Here is a 14,328-nt window from a genome sequence, read left to right as displayed (position 1 = left end):
TTGTTCCATTCACTAGTTAACAGTAGCCTTCTTTGCACTAACTACAGTTTTATTTGGTCTCAAGTGTATCTCCAAAGAGGCCGAGTTGATGTGCGAGTGGGTTACACGTCGGGAATACAAGTCCTCTTACAGAAATTGCATGGAGAGCAACCAGATCAGAGAGCATGCCTTGAGCCTCATGTTGTACAAAGGGTCTGGATCCATTATGGCCGCCGCTGGCGCCGCCATGGTGGTAAGTGCCTGACCTACTCGACCAAATGAACAAGCTGCAGACCATTTATCTTCACCATTTATTTATAGATCTTCACACATCATTTGAAACTTATTGCGAAACGATGATTCAAGCAGGGTGCTGCAAAGGAAGCCAAGCTGTTACTTCAGTTTCTGAGGGAAGAGCAAAGCATTGATAAAACGATGTGTGATGCTATTCGAGAGGAAGCCTGCTGCATTCTTCAGGACATGTGCACTGAAGCTTTTGGTGCTAATGCGAAGAACAGCTTTGTTGCTGTTGGTGATGGAGTAGAGGAATCTACAAGGTACGATCTATATATAAAAGGACATATGGCTTGTTCTGGCTTAGGGTTTGTGACAAGCATCATGTACATTTTGTGCTCCACTGTCAGCAGGATCAACACTGTCGGAAAATCGACTTATGCTGAATCTAATGATAAGGAAGATCCTAAGAGGGAGTTAGCAGGTGAAGGGTACACAGAGAAGATGGCCTTGAATGGGAAGGAGGGTAATATGGAGAATGGGGTCAAGGAAAACACGGAGAAAATCGACGACTACAAGCCTAGTGGGAAGGACACGCGGGGATCAGAGGTCACTGATTCTAAGGGTGTCACACCTCAGACAAAACCTGCTGCCATGGAGCATAGGGACTTGACAGAGAGGGCTGATGTTAAAGCCAGAGCTCCTGCACTTCCTCCTGCTCCTGAGAGCACCACATTGACTACAGAGGCGAAGATCGACACGATCTTTGGCATGGTAGTAGGGATGGCTAAGGACATTGCGATCATTAAGGAGAGTCTGGAGTAGATGCATGCAACGGTGAGAGAAGCGAGTGAAGTGCCGGTAGGATCTGATGGAGATTCGGGTGTTCCCACTCCCGCGCATCGATCTTCTTGCGGCTCGGGCAACACGGAGTTCACCATGGTTGACTTTGATTCCGCCGAGGATTGGACTCAGCTTGCATCATCCTCGTGCACCACTACGACTCCACCATCATGATGAACAGTAAAATCGAAAGAGATGGCAAACAAAAACAAAAAAAAAATCAAGATTTTGACGAGTCTTAGCTCGTATGGTAGTAGTTTTTTTATAGGTTAGAACACTTGGATTTCGTTCATATTTTTCATGTTTTGTGAACTCTTGATTTTGATGAATTATGTTTCATGCTATAGTCCCTTCACCCCGTAACCATAGGTGCCATGGTCCTTCTCTTGGAGAGTTCCTTGTGACACCAAAAATTAGGAACACAATCAATTCCCGATTTTACCACGGGAGGGTTTCTATTTTATTTCTTCCTTTACTAGCATAACACATAGAATTAGGAACACAATCAATTGAAACAACATAGAAAAGAAAAACTAGCAACAACCGACACCTAACAATCACCATTCAGGTCAATTTTTTTGGAGACAGTAAGTGAGGTTCGAGATGAAACAAAGACAATGCCAAATGACCATCAGTAGGGACGCTCCCCAAGATTATCAACGCTCTGACCGAATGCCACCACTCTTGAGGAGTTTGGATAATGACACCGAGCCAAGCATCGTGTATACTAAGAAAAACCTGGTCCATCCTCATCCTCAACCATCTGAGATAACAATCAATATTGCGAACACTTCCAACGTGCCTCCATCGACCAACGGCAGTGGAGTACCGTTGGAGCGAGAACCCCCAGAAGAAAATTGTTTACATTGCAGCTACCGTGCCATGTATGCGGATGGAGCGGGATTGGGAATGGGGCTGTCAAATTGGGGGATGGTGATGGTGGAGGAGATCGGGGGAGGGTGCGGCGATGGATCTAGAGGTCGTGCATGACACAAGCTTGAGGGGGAGAGACAACGGCTGGTGAGCCCGGGCGGGATGTGAATGGCTGGCTTTCGCTAGGGTTTTTAGAAGATAAAAAGTGAGATAAACCACTGACAAGTGGGTCCCACATACAGGGAAAGATTAAAAATTGTATTATAAATCTGAAACTGTACGATGGCTCTAAAGTCTAAAGTCTTTAATTTAATTTATAAAAGGCACTCTATACCATTATAATCTCGCAATTTAACAGCTTATATTTGCTATAATTCTTTACCGGATGGATATGTCGCATCCTCATGCCCTTCCCACTAGATGAATGTTAGGCGTATGATTCCACCTTTGAGCATCTAAGTTGTTAGTTTGGAAAAGTAGGTCAAGTTATTGCTAGCTTGGCATATCTATTATTGATTGTGGGCACCACAATATTCTGAGCTGTTTGTTCAGTGATACTAGCAAATTATCCTCCAGTACCAAAGTACTAGTCAATGCTTAAGAATAGGAATGGGTTATCCCATTCTGGCCTAGACCATGTCCCATTCGCCCATGTACCATTCTGGCCTCCTGTTTTTTTTAGCATCATTCTGGCCTGCAGTAAGTGCGACATGGCGCTCAACCACGTTCGCGTGGGTGGGCCGGCCCATTACATTGTTTGAGCTTGTTATTGATGGTTTTCATGTTTTTACTGTATTCCCTTTTTGATTTTTTGTTTCCCCCTTAATATGTATTTCAAAATTTCCAACAATTATACATTTAGAAAATAATTCATTTAAATAATTTAAAGAAAGTTCATTGTGCATTAATAAAAAGCTCACCAGGTTTTACCAAAAATGTTTATCGTGTATTAAAGATTCTTTATTGTGTATTTTTAAAAATAATTGTGTATTTAAAAGGTTCATATGGTAATTACTAAAGTATTCATAGTGTATTTAAATTTTTTAGACAATATTTAGAAAAGATCATGACGTATTTAAAAAAATTAATATGTATTTTAAAAATATTCATGGTTCATTTCACAAATTTCATCTGTTCTATAAAAGTATTTTAATTATAAAAATAAATATAAACAAAAAAATTAGGAAAACGAATATTCGTGTACTCAGATAGTTCAAAAATTGTTCACTTAATTTAATGAAAATGTTTGCACTGTTCAAAATTTCTAAAGAAGTGTTCACCTAAGAAAATCAAGTACTTGAAAAAAATATTCATGTACATTTTAAAATATGTTCATATAGCTCTTAAGAATACTTTTATTTTACGATGAAGTATAAAGAAAAGTTAAGCATAAAAGAAGAAAAGAGTAATTAAAAAAAGCTAAAGACCACTCAAAAAATGAAAAGAGGTAAAGAAAAATATAAAAATAAATAAAAGGGGAAGAAACAATAACCTAAAAACAAAAAAATGATGAAAAACAACTCCCAAATTAGCCGAAAAACTAAAAAAAACAGCTGAAAAAAATCTATGAGTAAACCAAGAAAATCTTTCAAGCACTGCTATTGGGCCTGGTCTAGGAGGAGTCACGCTATCGGGAACGCGGGATATATCATCCAATAAGTGAGATATAGCGTTTGCGCAATGGATTTAGCTATGGCTGATTTTTTTGTTCCATTGAGCAGCATGGTCCACCCCATGTAAATACTCGATTTGCCTCGAAATAAACAAATGAAAATCCAAATGTGCACTAGAACACAATAACATCATTTAAAATGGCATGATTTAGAAAATTTTAGCTAAGTTATGATATGAGTTTTTCCTTTAGGGGTTGGTAGTATGAGTTTATTTGGAAGAAGAAAATAAAAGGACACATGTAAAGAAAATATGAGGGGTAATAAAAGGACACATGTGCAACTCCGTTTCAACTTGTACGGTAATTGGGCTGGACGTCCAATGGACACCGTCGGCGCATTCCAATTTCAGCCGACTGAAAGCCCTCTATCGGCTTACGAATCCAATGGGAGAAGTTTCCTTCTTCTTGAGAAAAAAAGAAGGCTGTTCCCCTTGGACTAGAGAAAGAGAGAGCAAAACCTAGAACTCTGAAAGAAGCGGGGCAGGACTCGAGAAGGCGGCGAGGGAGGGAGAGGGCGAGGGGGGCAGGGGGAGATGTCGATCCTGTGGGAGAAGAGCCCGGCGTGGCGGTGGCTGGTGGGGCGGACGCGGGACTCCAAGCCCTTCTTCTTCACCTTCGCCGCGCTCTGCGGCGTCGTCCCCGGCGTCGTCGGCTACGGCGTCATGCAGCTCACCAGCTCCCGCAACGACAAGCTCGAGGCCCACCTCCGCTCCAACGCCCGACCAGAGACCACGGTCCGTGCATCTCCCCCCTCCCCCTCATCGTTTAGCAGATCGCGCGCCGTGCTTGATTTGTCCAGAAGAATGTGACCAGAAAGGGGATATATATGATTTTGAGCCCCTCATCGTTTAGCAGATTGTGCGCCTTGCTGGATTTGTCCAGACGAGTAGGATGGGACTTACAAAGGGGATATGATTTTGGGTTGGATTTCTGAAGGTTATTGTTGAATAGGTTATTGTTGTTGCTTTTCTGAATAAACTACAATTGCAAGGATTGTACAGCGCCATTTAATGTTTTTAGATATGAAATCAACCTTTCACTCCTAGCCTAATACAATGTGGGGTTGACTGTACTTCTATAGTTATCTGACTCTAACCAACAGGCTCAATCCGATTCCTAACCCTCTTTGTCATCCCAGTCATTCTCTGCCTGGACTCATGCGCTATTTCTGCTAGCAGAACCTTGCAGCTGCTTCTCTGATATTGCCAACCAATACATGTCCACAGCACATGTGCATTGATTTGAGCTAAACGGTAAAACAGTGTGTTTGTGAAGAGAGTTCCATGCATATACATATTGATCCTTTCAGTTTTTGGTCCAATAATTTGCTAATTAGGGGATATCCAGCTGTATTCTCATGCAGTTGATGCCTTTGATTCAGGAGCCTTCTGATCTCATCTGCCCAATGAGTTGCCTTTTCTTATGTGCTGCTGCTGCTGCCTTGCCCTGTGTTCATGGGATATACCTGTGTGCACTATGCTGTCACAAGTGAATGTCCATAGATCAAGTTATAGTGGGTGTCCATGCGTTAGGCTGAGTTAAAAGTTTTTTTTTGTTGTTAATTTGCTATTTGAATAACATGACTTGGATGACTTAAAATTAAGTTTGAATTAGGGGATACAAGTTGAAAGTGTTCTGATGTTGAGTTCAAAGTTTAGATTTGATGTGAAAGTTTCCCAAGTTGATGAGCTGAAGAAAGGGAAGGGGCCCTTTAAATCCAACTGGTTAGCCGTGCAATTGGAGTTCCCTAGTTCAACTTATTAAGAGTGAAAAGATTTCCCTTGAGAAATTATCTGTCTCTTGTGCAAGTAGCAGCGTAATCTTGTAGTGAAACTGCAGCTAAGACTTCCTGATGTCTTCTACCTATGAGTCATTACACGATCTCTTGGATAGGCCAATGATGGTTCCTAATATATCTTCGCTTTTTATCAGTTGAAATGTGCATAATGTCATCATAGTATGCATCATTTCACCTTTGTGTGCTGTTGGCTTATAGAAATGTATCACTCACGAATGTTATCTTGGACACTACAGACAGAGAATGCCGAATGTGCTGTGTGCAGTTGATGCCTTTGGTTCTGGAGCCTTGTGATCTCATCTGCTCGTTTTGGGCTTTCTAATAGCGAACTGAACACATGATTCTTTTTCCTCTTTCTCCCTATTTGTGTGCCCCTCCACCCCATTTCCTCCTCTTCATCCTAGGTTGCTTGCTTACACCTTCCACCCATGTAGTGGCTGCCAGTGTCAATACTGGAGCACAGTGAGTTGCTTTTCTTATGTGCTGCCTTGCTGTGCGTTTGGGAGATATACCTGTGCGCACTATGCTGCCACAATTGAACGCCCATAAATCAAGTTATAGTGGGTGCATGTGTTAGGGTGAGTTTAAGTTTTTGTTTGTTACTTTGCTATTTGAATAACATGACTTGGGAGACTTAAAAATTATGTTTGAAGTAGGGGATTCAAGTTGAATGTGCTCTGACGTTGAGTTGAAAGTTTAGATTTGATGTGAAAGTTTCCCAAGAAGGGAGCCTTCATCCAACTGGTTAGCCGCGCAATAGCAGTTCCCTAGTTCAACTTATTAACAGTGGGAAGATTTCCTTAAGAAATTATTTGTATCTCGTGCAAAGTAGCAGCATAATCTTGCAGTGTAACTGTAGCTAACTGGATCATCACACGGTAAATCTTGTATAGGCCAACGATGGTTCCTAATATGTCTTCGATTTTTATTAATTGAAATGAGCATAATGCCATGCATAATATACGTCATGTCACCTTTGTGTGCTGTTGGTTTATGGAAATATATTACTCATGAATGTTTCCTTGAACACTACAGACCGATAGAATGCTGAATGTGATTGAAAAAAATTGCCTTCATTACTCTTTACAATTTGCATTATGTATGCTAATCTGGTGATAGCTATGACTGTATGCACCAATTATTGAAAACATGGTGATAAATATTCGGACAGGGGCATCCTCATTCCGATTACCTAGCTACAATCTTATGTCCCATTTATTGAAAAATATGGTTATCCGCACCGGGTCATCCTACTTGAAACAGAGATACACTTTCTTATATTGAAGAGGGAAAACTAGAAGACCATTTCAGAAATACAGAAGATAGGAGAAGAATGGGGGAATGCCTAATTGTTATTGCTTTCCTAAATAAATTAAAATACAAGGATTGTACAGCTTCATTTAATATGCTTATTAGGAATGAAACGACCTATCACTCATAGCCAAATACAATGTGTGGTTGCCTGAACCTCCTATAATTATCTGACTCTAACCAACAGGCTCAACCCGATTCCTAACCCTCTTTGTCTTTGTCATCCCGGTCATCCTCTGCCTGGACTCACGCGCCATTTCTGCCAGCAGAACCTTGCAGCTGCCTTCTCTGATATTGCCAACCAATACATCTCCACATCACTTGCATATTGAGCTAAATGGTAAAACAGTGTGTTTGTGAAGAGAGTTACATGCATATACACATTGATTCATTCAAATTGGTCAAATAATTTGTTGATTAGCGGACATACAGCTGGATTCTCATGCAGTTGATGCCTTTGATCCAGGAGCCTTGCGATCTCATCTATTCATTTTGGGCTGTCTAATAGGGAACTGAACACATGATGGTTTTTTCCTCTTTCTCTATTTGTGTGCCCCTCCACCCCCTTTCCTCCTCTTCATCCTGGGTCGCGTGCCTACACCTCTTGCCCATTTAGTGGTTGCCAGTGTCAATGCTGGAGCACAGTGAGTTGCTCTTCTTATGTGCTGCCTTGCCGTGTGAACGTGCGACAGTGTATAGGCCAATGCTGGTTCCTAATATGTCTTCGCTTTTATTAGTTGAAATGCGCATATGTGATTGTTATTTTTTCCTTCATTACTCTTCGCAATTTACATTATATGTGCTTATCTGGTGATGGCTAACATGGTGATGACTATTTGGACGGGGGCATCTTTATTATTGAAAAATATGGTAATGGCTATTCGGACAGGGTCATCCCATTTGAAACGGAGATACACTGTCTAATATTGAAGAGGGAAAACGAGAAGACTATTTTAGAAATACAGAAGGGCAATGGCCATGCTTGAGCAACAAACCTTTAGAAGTTCATCTCAAAATCATAATAGCCAGACCAAGAATTGACCTGCCAGCAGGCAGCCAAAATTTTGACAACAAACCAAGCAAGAACCAAAATATCCTTGGCTGCCAATTTTTAGCATGCCTAATTTGGGCACCAGCCAAACAGCCCCTATTCCTTTTTAATCACAACATTTACAAAAAAAAGGGTATGTTAGTTACATTAAGTATGTAGACATGTACCATAATCACTCCTGAAGCTAAAATGATAAGGAATAGAATCATAGATGGTGCTTAGCTTTACCACCGATTTTGATCATATCAGTAGATTATTGTTTGCTGTGTGAACTAAAATATGTAACTGTCATTTTGACACTTCATTTGTGCTGGGAGATAGCCTTTCAATGCCTCTTGTTTGTATATCTCATCTGTCCAGTTTTAAGTTGTGCAGCTTAAATAAGTAAATATTCTCCTAGAATATCTAATATCTAGGTTGATAAATTTTGAGGAAGTTACACACCCTAGCAGTTTTGCTGCCGGTTAAATATTGTCCTTGTCCACTCCATGGTTACCATGGTTGAATATTTGCTGCATTTTGCCAAGCATCTGTAAGGAATTTATGTTTACTGTATGTTGCCAAACATTTTCTAGTTAGCAGCTCAGCATGTAGTAACTCTCTTTGCCAGCACAGAAGTGCTTGACTTCTATTTGCACCTTAGAGCTTTTAAATTTACATGTGCTTCCTAGCAGACTTGATATCCATCCAAGTTTATTATATATTTTCCTCGGTATTCTTTCTATCTCCAGGTGTAATATTATTATGCACATTTGTTGTGTTCCGTTAGTGTTTCTCCTAACCTTTTATTGAGCCTTGCATCTATTGCACATATGATTTCTTTTCCACTAACTTTGAACACTTGACAAAACAGATGATGGGACAAATCAATAGGGAGAGACTCGCAGAGTTTCTCGGTGAGATACAAAGGAAGGAGAACACAAATGACAGATACGTCGCTGCTCTTAAAGGGGAGACACTGACAAGGAAGCGCTATGAACGTATCCAGCCCGTCCCCCAGCAAGCTGCACAGGAGAATGCGAAGGACCAGAAAGCTACCCAGGAGAATGCCAAGGCAAAGTGATTGGTGCATGGTTGACGACCAGGCTGAAATGTGCAAGTGAACATAAATGAGCTGTAGCTCCAAAAGCTTCATGAGTTGCGGAACTCTTTTTTTTTTTTGTAAGCGTCATTATCTACCTACCTGCCTTTGATTTAATCGTGGCACTGCTCCATACAAAAAACTGAAAAACTTCAAAGACAGTGTTGAATCATGTAAATGTTTTACGCGCCTGTTACGTGGTAGTAATATTTTAGGAACCTTCACACTTGAGTCGATATCCTGGTGTGTTGTTGCGTCATTTATTTATTTCACTTGGTGAACATATCGTGCATCTTACCCATTTGTTCTTGATCAGAACTTTGATGCTGGTGTTAATATTGATATGTTTTAGTATTAGTGTATTTTGTGTTAATATCTTAGAACAGTTCATACACTGGTCAGTCGATATTTTTTCAAAGACGAGGGATCTCTCCTTGGTTCCATTGCATTTAGAATGAAAACACATCGTACGTGTAGTTCAAATCACTCTGCCTAGAGCTAGTTAAGTCACCCAGGCCAGGCTGCTGAGCGGGTGGGTACCTGAGGCAAGATCCAGACCCGCGAAACCCAAGGCTCAATGTAACCATGTGCACCGACGTCCCCCTGCGCAGCGAAGCTTCGGAAGCTTGTGCTGCTGCTGAGAAACCAACAAGGTAACTATGATCTACTAGTATATGTGTAACGCAATGCAGGGTCTTGAATTTGCAGTGTCATTTCGGGATCTACTAACGCCGGTAGGGTGGAAAATGTTGTACTGAAGTTTGCTTGTACTGAATCTAGTGAGGAGGAAGAGCCTGAGATGAAGCTTGGGACTTGGGAGTGAAGGATATCCTAGAACGAGAGGGAGGAGGACATGAAGAATGTATGTATGTATGTACACAAGGAAAAAGAAGAAGCCATTTTTGTGCTCGGCAGAGAACCATAACCTTGAGAGTAAGAACTCCGCTCCCGGGGCGGGGGTAGCTTCAGCTGAAAATAAAGGAGCGGGGAAACACCCGCTCCGCAGATCCTCGTGTTTCTTGGAGCCGGCGGACTACCGAACAGGGCCTAAGTGTGTCGTGTCACCAGAAGAACCTTGTTAGTGACAGAGCCAAAGCTCATAACACCTCCTCAAGTTCATGAGACACACGCAGGGGATAACAGGAGGGATGAAGGTCCACATCATCTGATAACAGGGGCGGCTAAGGACATTGCTATCATTAATGAGACACATGAGGATATGTGACGAAAACAACACATGGCCTATGGGCATGCATTCGGCATCAGGTTGCGAGTCGGCAAGCAGGCCCATGGTCGAATGATCGAAGCATCTTTTTGATATAGGTGCAAACTGGTGACCCTAAGGATCCCCTCTGATCCTCTTTAGCTCAAACAAATGAACTAGCCTTTGACTGGGTTGTAGGGTACTACTATTTGATTAGGGAAAAATATTCTTGCTGACAAATTGGCCGTGTAATTTCCACGAAAGAACAACAAGAACAAATTATTGGACTTAGGAAACCAATTTCTTGTTGGATACTTTCAACAAGATCAGCAACGTTCGTTGGACCAAGCAAACTCATCTTGCTACTGACGAAGCTAGCCATTCCTGTTTGTCTTGATGACAGTCGGCACCGATAAGTCGAGCGGGAGTTTCCTGTCAATTTCTCTTCATAATGAGCTACTGTAATTAAGCAGCGTGAGCCTCTTCTTAGTAGCAAGTTTACACGTCGAAATCAACAACACTGTCAACTTGGCTGTGCTCCCTACTCCCAACGGGACCTTCGATCTACTGCTACTTACTGTAATTCAGTCGCCTTCCTTTTCTGCAACATGCCACTGACAGCTACCCATACTGCCATACATGATACAACAGCAAAAAAAGATCAACACTTGTCTGTAAAAAGTAAAAAATAGACGGCTACTACTAAAAGTTTCAGAGACTAGGTAGCAAGTCAAGCTCCCGCAGTAATTAACCTGCAGGCTGCAGCTCCTTCCCCCGTTGACCGGACCTGACCCAGTCAACCAAGAACCCGCTCACTGTGCTACTCCTTGCTCCCGTTGACCGCACTTGACTCGGCCTCCTTCCGTGGCTCGCCGTCGGCGGCGTCCCTGAACTTGGCGTAGATGTCGCTGCGGTAGAACTTGCGGGTGCGCCAGACGAGCAGGAGCGAGACGAGCGCGCCGGCCACGGTGGCGGCGGTGATGATGAGGAAGGCGAGCTTGAAGCACTGCACGCCGACGCAGGTCTTGTCGCCGGCGCCGTCGAGCGTGCCGCCGTGCTGCCTGGCGGCCTCCACGTCGTAGAGGTAGCCCGCGACGCGCACGTTGAGGGCGTAGGCGCCGATGGGGCTGGCCACGGAGCCGAAGTTGTAGAGCGTGGAGTAGTACTTGAGGCCGAAGAGCTCGGAGATGATGGCGAAGAGCAGCGGCCACTGCGCCCCGAAGCAGAACCCGATCACCACCGACGCCGCGTAGAGCGACTGCGGCACGCCGAAGGCGATGAGGAGGTGCCCGACGCACGCCAGCAGCAGGACGAGGGTGAGCATGAGCGGGCGCGGGAACTTGTAGCGCGCCAGCACCGCCTCCGACGCGAAGCCGGCGGTGACCCGGCCGGCGTAGTTCCAGATGCTGATGAGGGAGATGAAGGTCTTGATGCTCTTGGGCGGGTAGCCCAGGGACTGCCCGATCTGGCCCATGTTGTCGATCGCCGTCAGCGTGCCCCCCACGCCGCAGATGGTCGCCAGGAACAGCACCAGCATGTCCACGCTCACCAGCGCCTGCAGGATCGTGTAGTCCTCCCCCTGCGCCGGCGGGCTGAACATCTCCTTTAGGCACGACGACCCGAAGCAGCTGCTCGAAGACGGCGAAGCCGCAGTGGGCGCCGACGTCGCGTCCTCTGTTTTTGTCTCTGTTTTGGCGGCCATTTGCAGCTGGGCGGCTGGCTTCTCGACGGTCACCGTGGGGGGCACGAGGAGGGACTCCTCGAGCTCCCGCTTGATCCTGTACTCCTGCTTGACGACGACGGCGAGGGGGAGGAGGAGGATGAGCATGAGCGCGGTGGCGGACACGACGAGGGCCGGGTGCGAGAGCTCCAGCTGGTTCTGCACCACGATCATGACGAGCAGGTAGGTGGCGAGCGCCATGGAGATGTAGAGGAAGCAGTAGAAGGGGTCGCTGGTGGTGGCGGCCGTCTCCTCTTCGCCGCGGCGCCGGACGGGGCGGTGCGGCATGATGCGCACCGTGTGGACGAAGACGATGCAGACGGCGGCGGGGAGCCACGCGACGAGCAGCACGAGCGACTTGGCGTCGTCGCCGTAGATGGCGATGTAGAGCTGGGTGAAGATGGCGCCGCTGAGCCCCACGAAGCCCTTGAGCAGGCCCAGCACGGCGCCGCGGCTCTCCGGGAAGTTCTTGACGCAGGTGACGAGCGCGCCGGTGTTGGTGAAGGACTGCGAGTTGGCGCCGACGCAGATGTAGACGCACATGAGCCAGACGGGCGGGCGGGCCGTGCGGCCGTCGATGGCGAGGTAGATCATGAGGTAGCCGACGAGGTTCATGGCGGCGCCGATGGCGAGCACGACCCAGGGCGGCGTGACCTCGTTGATGAGGCCGGAGAGGACGCCGACGTTGGCGCCGAGGTCCTTGAAGAAGGCGAAGGTGTTGAGGGTCTGCTGGTCGTAGCCCAGCGCCGACTTGAGCACCTTGGAGTAGAGGCCGAAGATGTAGGTGGCCCCGGAGGCGGAGAGGATGAGCAGGCAGGCGAACACCATGAACCAGCGCCCCAGCACCACCTGCCGCGCGAACCGCGCCGTCGCCACCTCCCGCACCGCCGCCGCCGTGCACCCGTCGCCGCCGGACGCCGAGGAGGACACCATGGCTGGCTGGCTAGCAGCGGCACGCTCTCTTCGCGCACGCACGCTCTTTGTGTGGGTGCGTGTGCGTGTGTGGGCGCGCGCAGCTTGGCTGGCTTCGGGCGCGTATATAACGGAGCGGAACGGAATGGTGGCTTGGTGAGTAGCGTGTGGACGGCGATCCGATCGATAGCTAATCGTCTCGTTTAATGTGGTTGGTTAGGTTAATCGTGGATTAATTGGGAGAGTGTGACAGTGTACTGTGTGTGTGTGTGACGACGTTGACTTGCAGGTCTCCTGGCTGTGCCGCCGAGGATTCTGGAGGAGCACGCGATGCAGACCGAGCTTCCTTGCCGGCCATGGCGTGCGGGTAGGTGACGTGCGCGCTGACTGGTGCTGATCAGGACAGCCAGGGCCCGCCGGACCAGCTGATCCTACGGCGGCCGGCGACCAGAGGTTCTCTTCTGCTAACAAAAAAAATGTTCATATCAATTTCTTTTAATTTTTTTCTATGATGTGAAGGTTATTGAGAAATTTCAGTATGCCTTGTATCTCCATATTCCATCTTAAGTCAAATTTGATCAAATTTATAAAATATGGTATTTCTTGCGGGAAATAAAGTATCGGCATTGGCAAAATAATAATTTGTTTTGTAGTTTCTTATAAACTTGGAAAAGTTTGGTGCAATATACGAACTTAAGTGATCAATTTCGGTGGAAGAAAGGATTAACTAGTTAGGAGGCTCCAACTGTTTGGCACAGGTCGATGTGCTCTTCATCCAGGTTCCGTGGTGAGGGCTTCGTCGATGGTCAATCATGGTGAAATTGGAGTCGTTTGCTCACAGAGGATGGATGCATGACAAAGATGATGCTTGCTGGTGTTCCTTTTCTTGGTGGCTATGGTGGAGTTCTTTTGTGTGTGCCTTCAACGAAGTTGTGTGGGTAGTCACGTTCGCCGGTGTGGCCCATAGCTTGTGCGGATGTGTTATTGTGATTTTTGTCAATTAACTGTGCATGGTTTTCGCTCACGTTTTCGTCGGATGCCAAAACGTCTTATATTTAGAAATAAAGGGTGTATTTTTTCTTTTACTAAGACAATGCCCATGGGTTCCACTGGCATATAAATATTCTAGTACGTTACCTTGTGATACACCTGCCCATATTAATGCATGTAAATAAGCATTTATCTTTATACCTTGTATTTTTATGAGAAGTTTGGTAAGTATTATACGGTGAAGGTTGGATGAAGGGTGATGGAAAAAAAGTGAAACATGGAAAAAAAAGTGATGGAAATTCAATTCGGCTCCCAGGAGCACGTGCTCCTGCCTATGGAATATGAATTTTGAAATTTCAAAAAAATCCCAACCAAATTTTTATGTGTTCTTTGTCACATCCAAATGCTACTTGAAATTTTTTAGGCAAAAAGTTTAAGCATTTTGGCCTGTGCAAATAAAAATAAAAATTGAACATCAATTGTTAGCCCAAAAATGTCACACCCAATTATTTTTTCACCAACGAAACACCGCTGCTCCGTTTCGCATGAAAATTGTCAAGCATGCTTGCGACACTAATACGAACATCTACAAAAAAATATCAGAATTTTGAATTTTTTTTCTTTTATTTAATTTTACTATTCATCCGGGTGCAAATGCAC

General features: G+C 45.1%; 1 protein-coding gene and 1 non-coding gene across 2 annotated transcripts; one reads left to right on the top strand and one right to left on the bottom strand.

Annotated features, from left to right (window-relative positions):
* Positions 1 to 4,013: 4,013 nt before the first annotated feature.
* Positions 4,014 to 9,199, top strand: LOC109762156 (uncharacterized). The gene is made up of 2 exons (XM_020320981.3): positions 4,014 to 4,335; positions 8,615 to 9,199. Exons 1-2 carry the CDS (start codon positions 4,135 to 4,137, stop codon positions 8,822 to 8,824), a joined length of 411 nt encoding a protein of 136 aa, XP_020176570.1. The 5' UTR covers positions 4,014 to 4,134; the 3' UTR covers positions 8,825 to 9,199.
* A 1,275-nt stretch (positions 9,200 to 10,474) lies between these two features.
* On the bottom strand, positions 10,475 to 12,774 carry LOC109762144 (protein NUCLEAR FUSION DEFECTIVE 4). The gene is made up of 2 exons (XR_002232690.4): positions 10,799 to 12,774; positions 10,475 to 10,676 (listed from the first exon to the last, which is right to left on the bottom strand). It is a non-coding gene; the product is annotated as a protein NUCLEAR FUSION DEFECTIVE 4 (transcript).
* Positions 12,775 to 14,328: the final 1,554 nt, after the last annotated feature.

The sequence above is a fragment of the Aegilops tauschii genome, chromosome 5, assembly GCF_002575655.3.
Source record: "Aegilops tauschii subsp. strangulata cultivar AL8/78 chromosome 5, Aet v6.0, whole genome shotgun sequence".
NCBI classification, from domain to species: Eukaryota; Viridiplantae; Streptophyta; class Magnoliopsida; order Poales; family Poaceae; genus Aegilops; species Aegilops tauschii.
The sequence above is the reverse complement of the archived record's forward strand: the minus strand, read 5'-3'. Positions and strand labels throughout refer to the sequence as shown.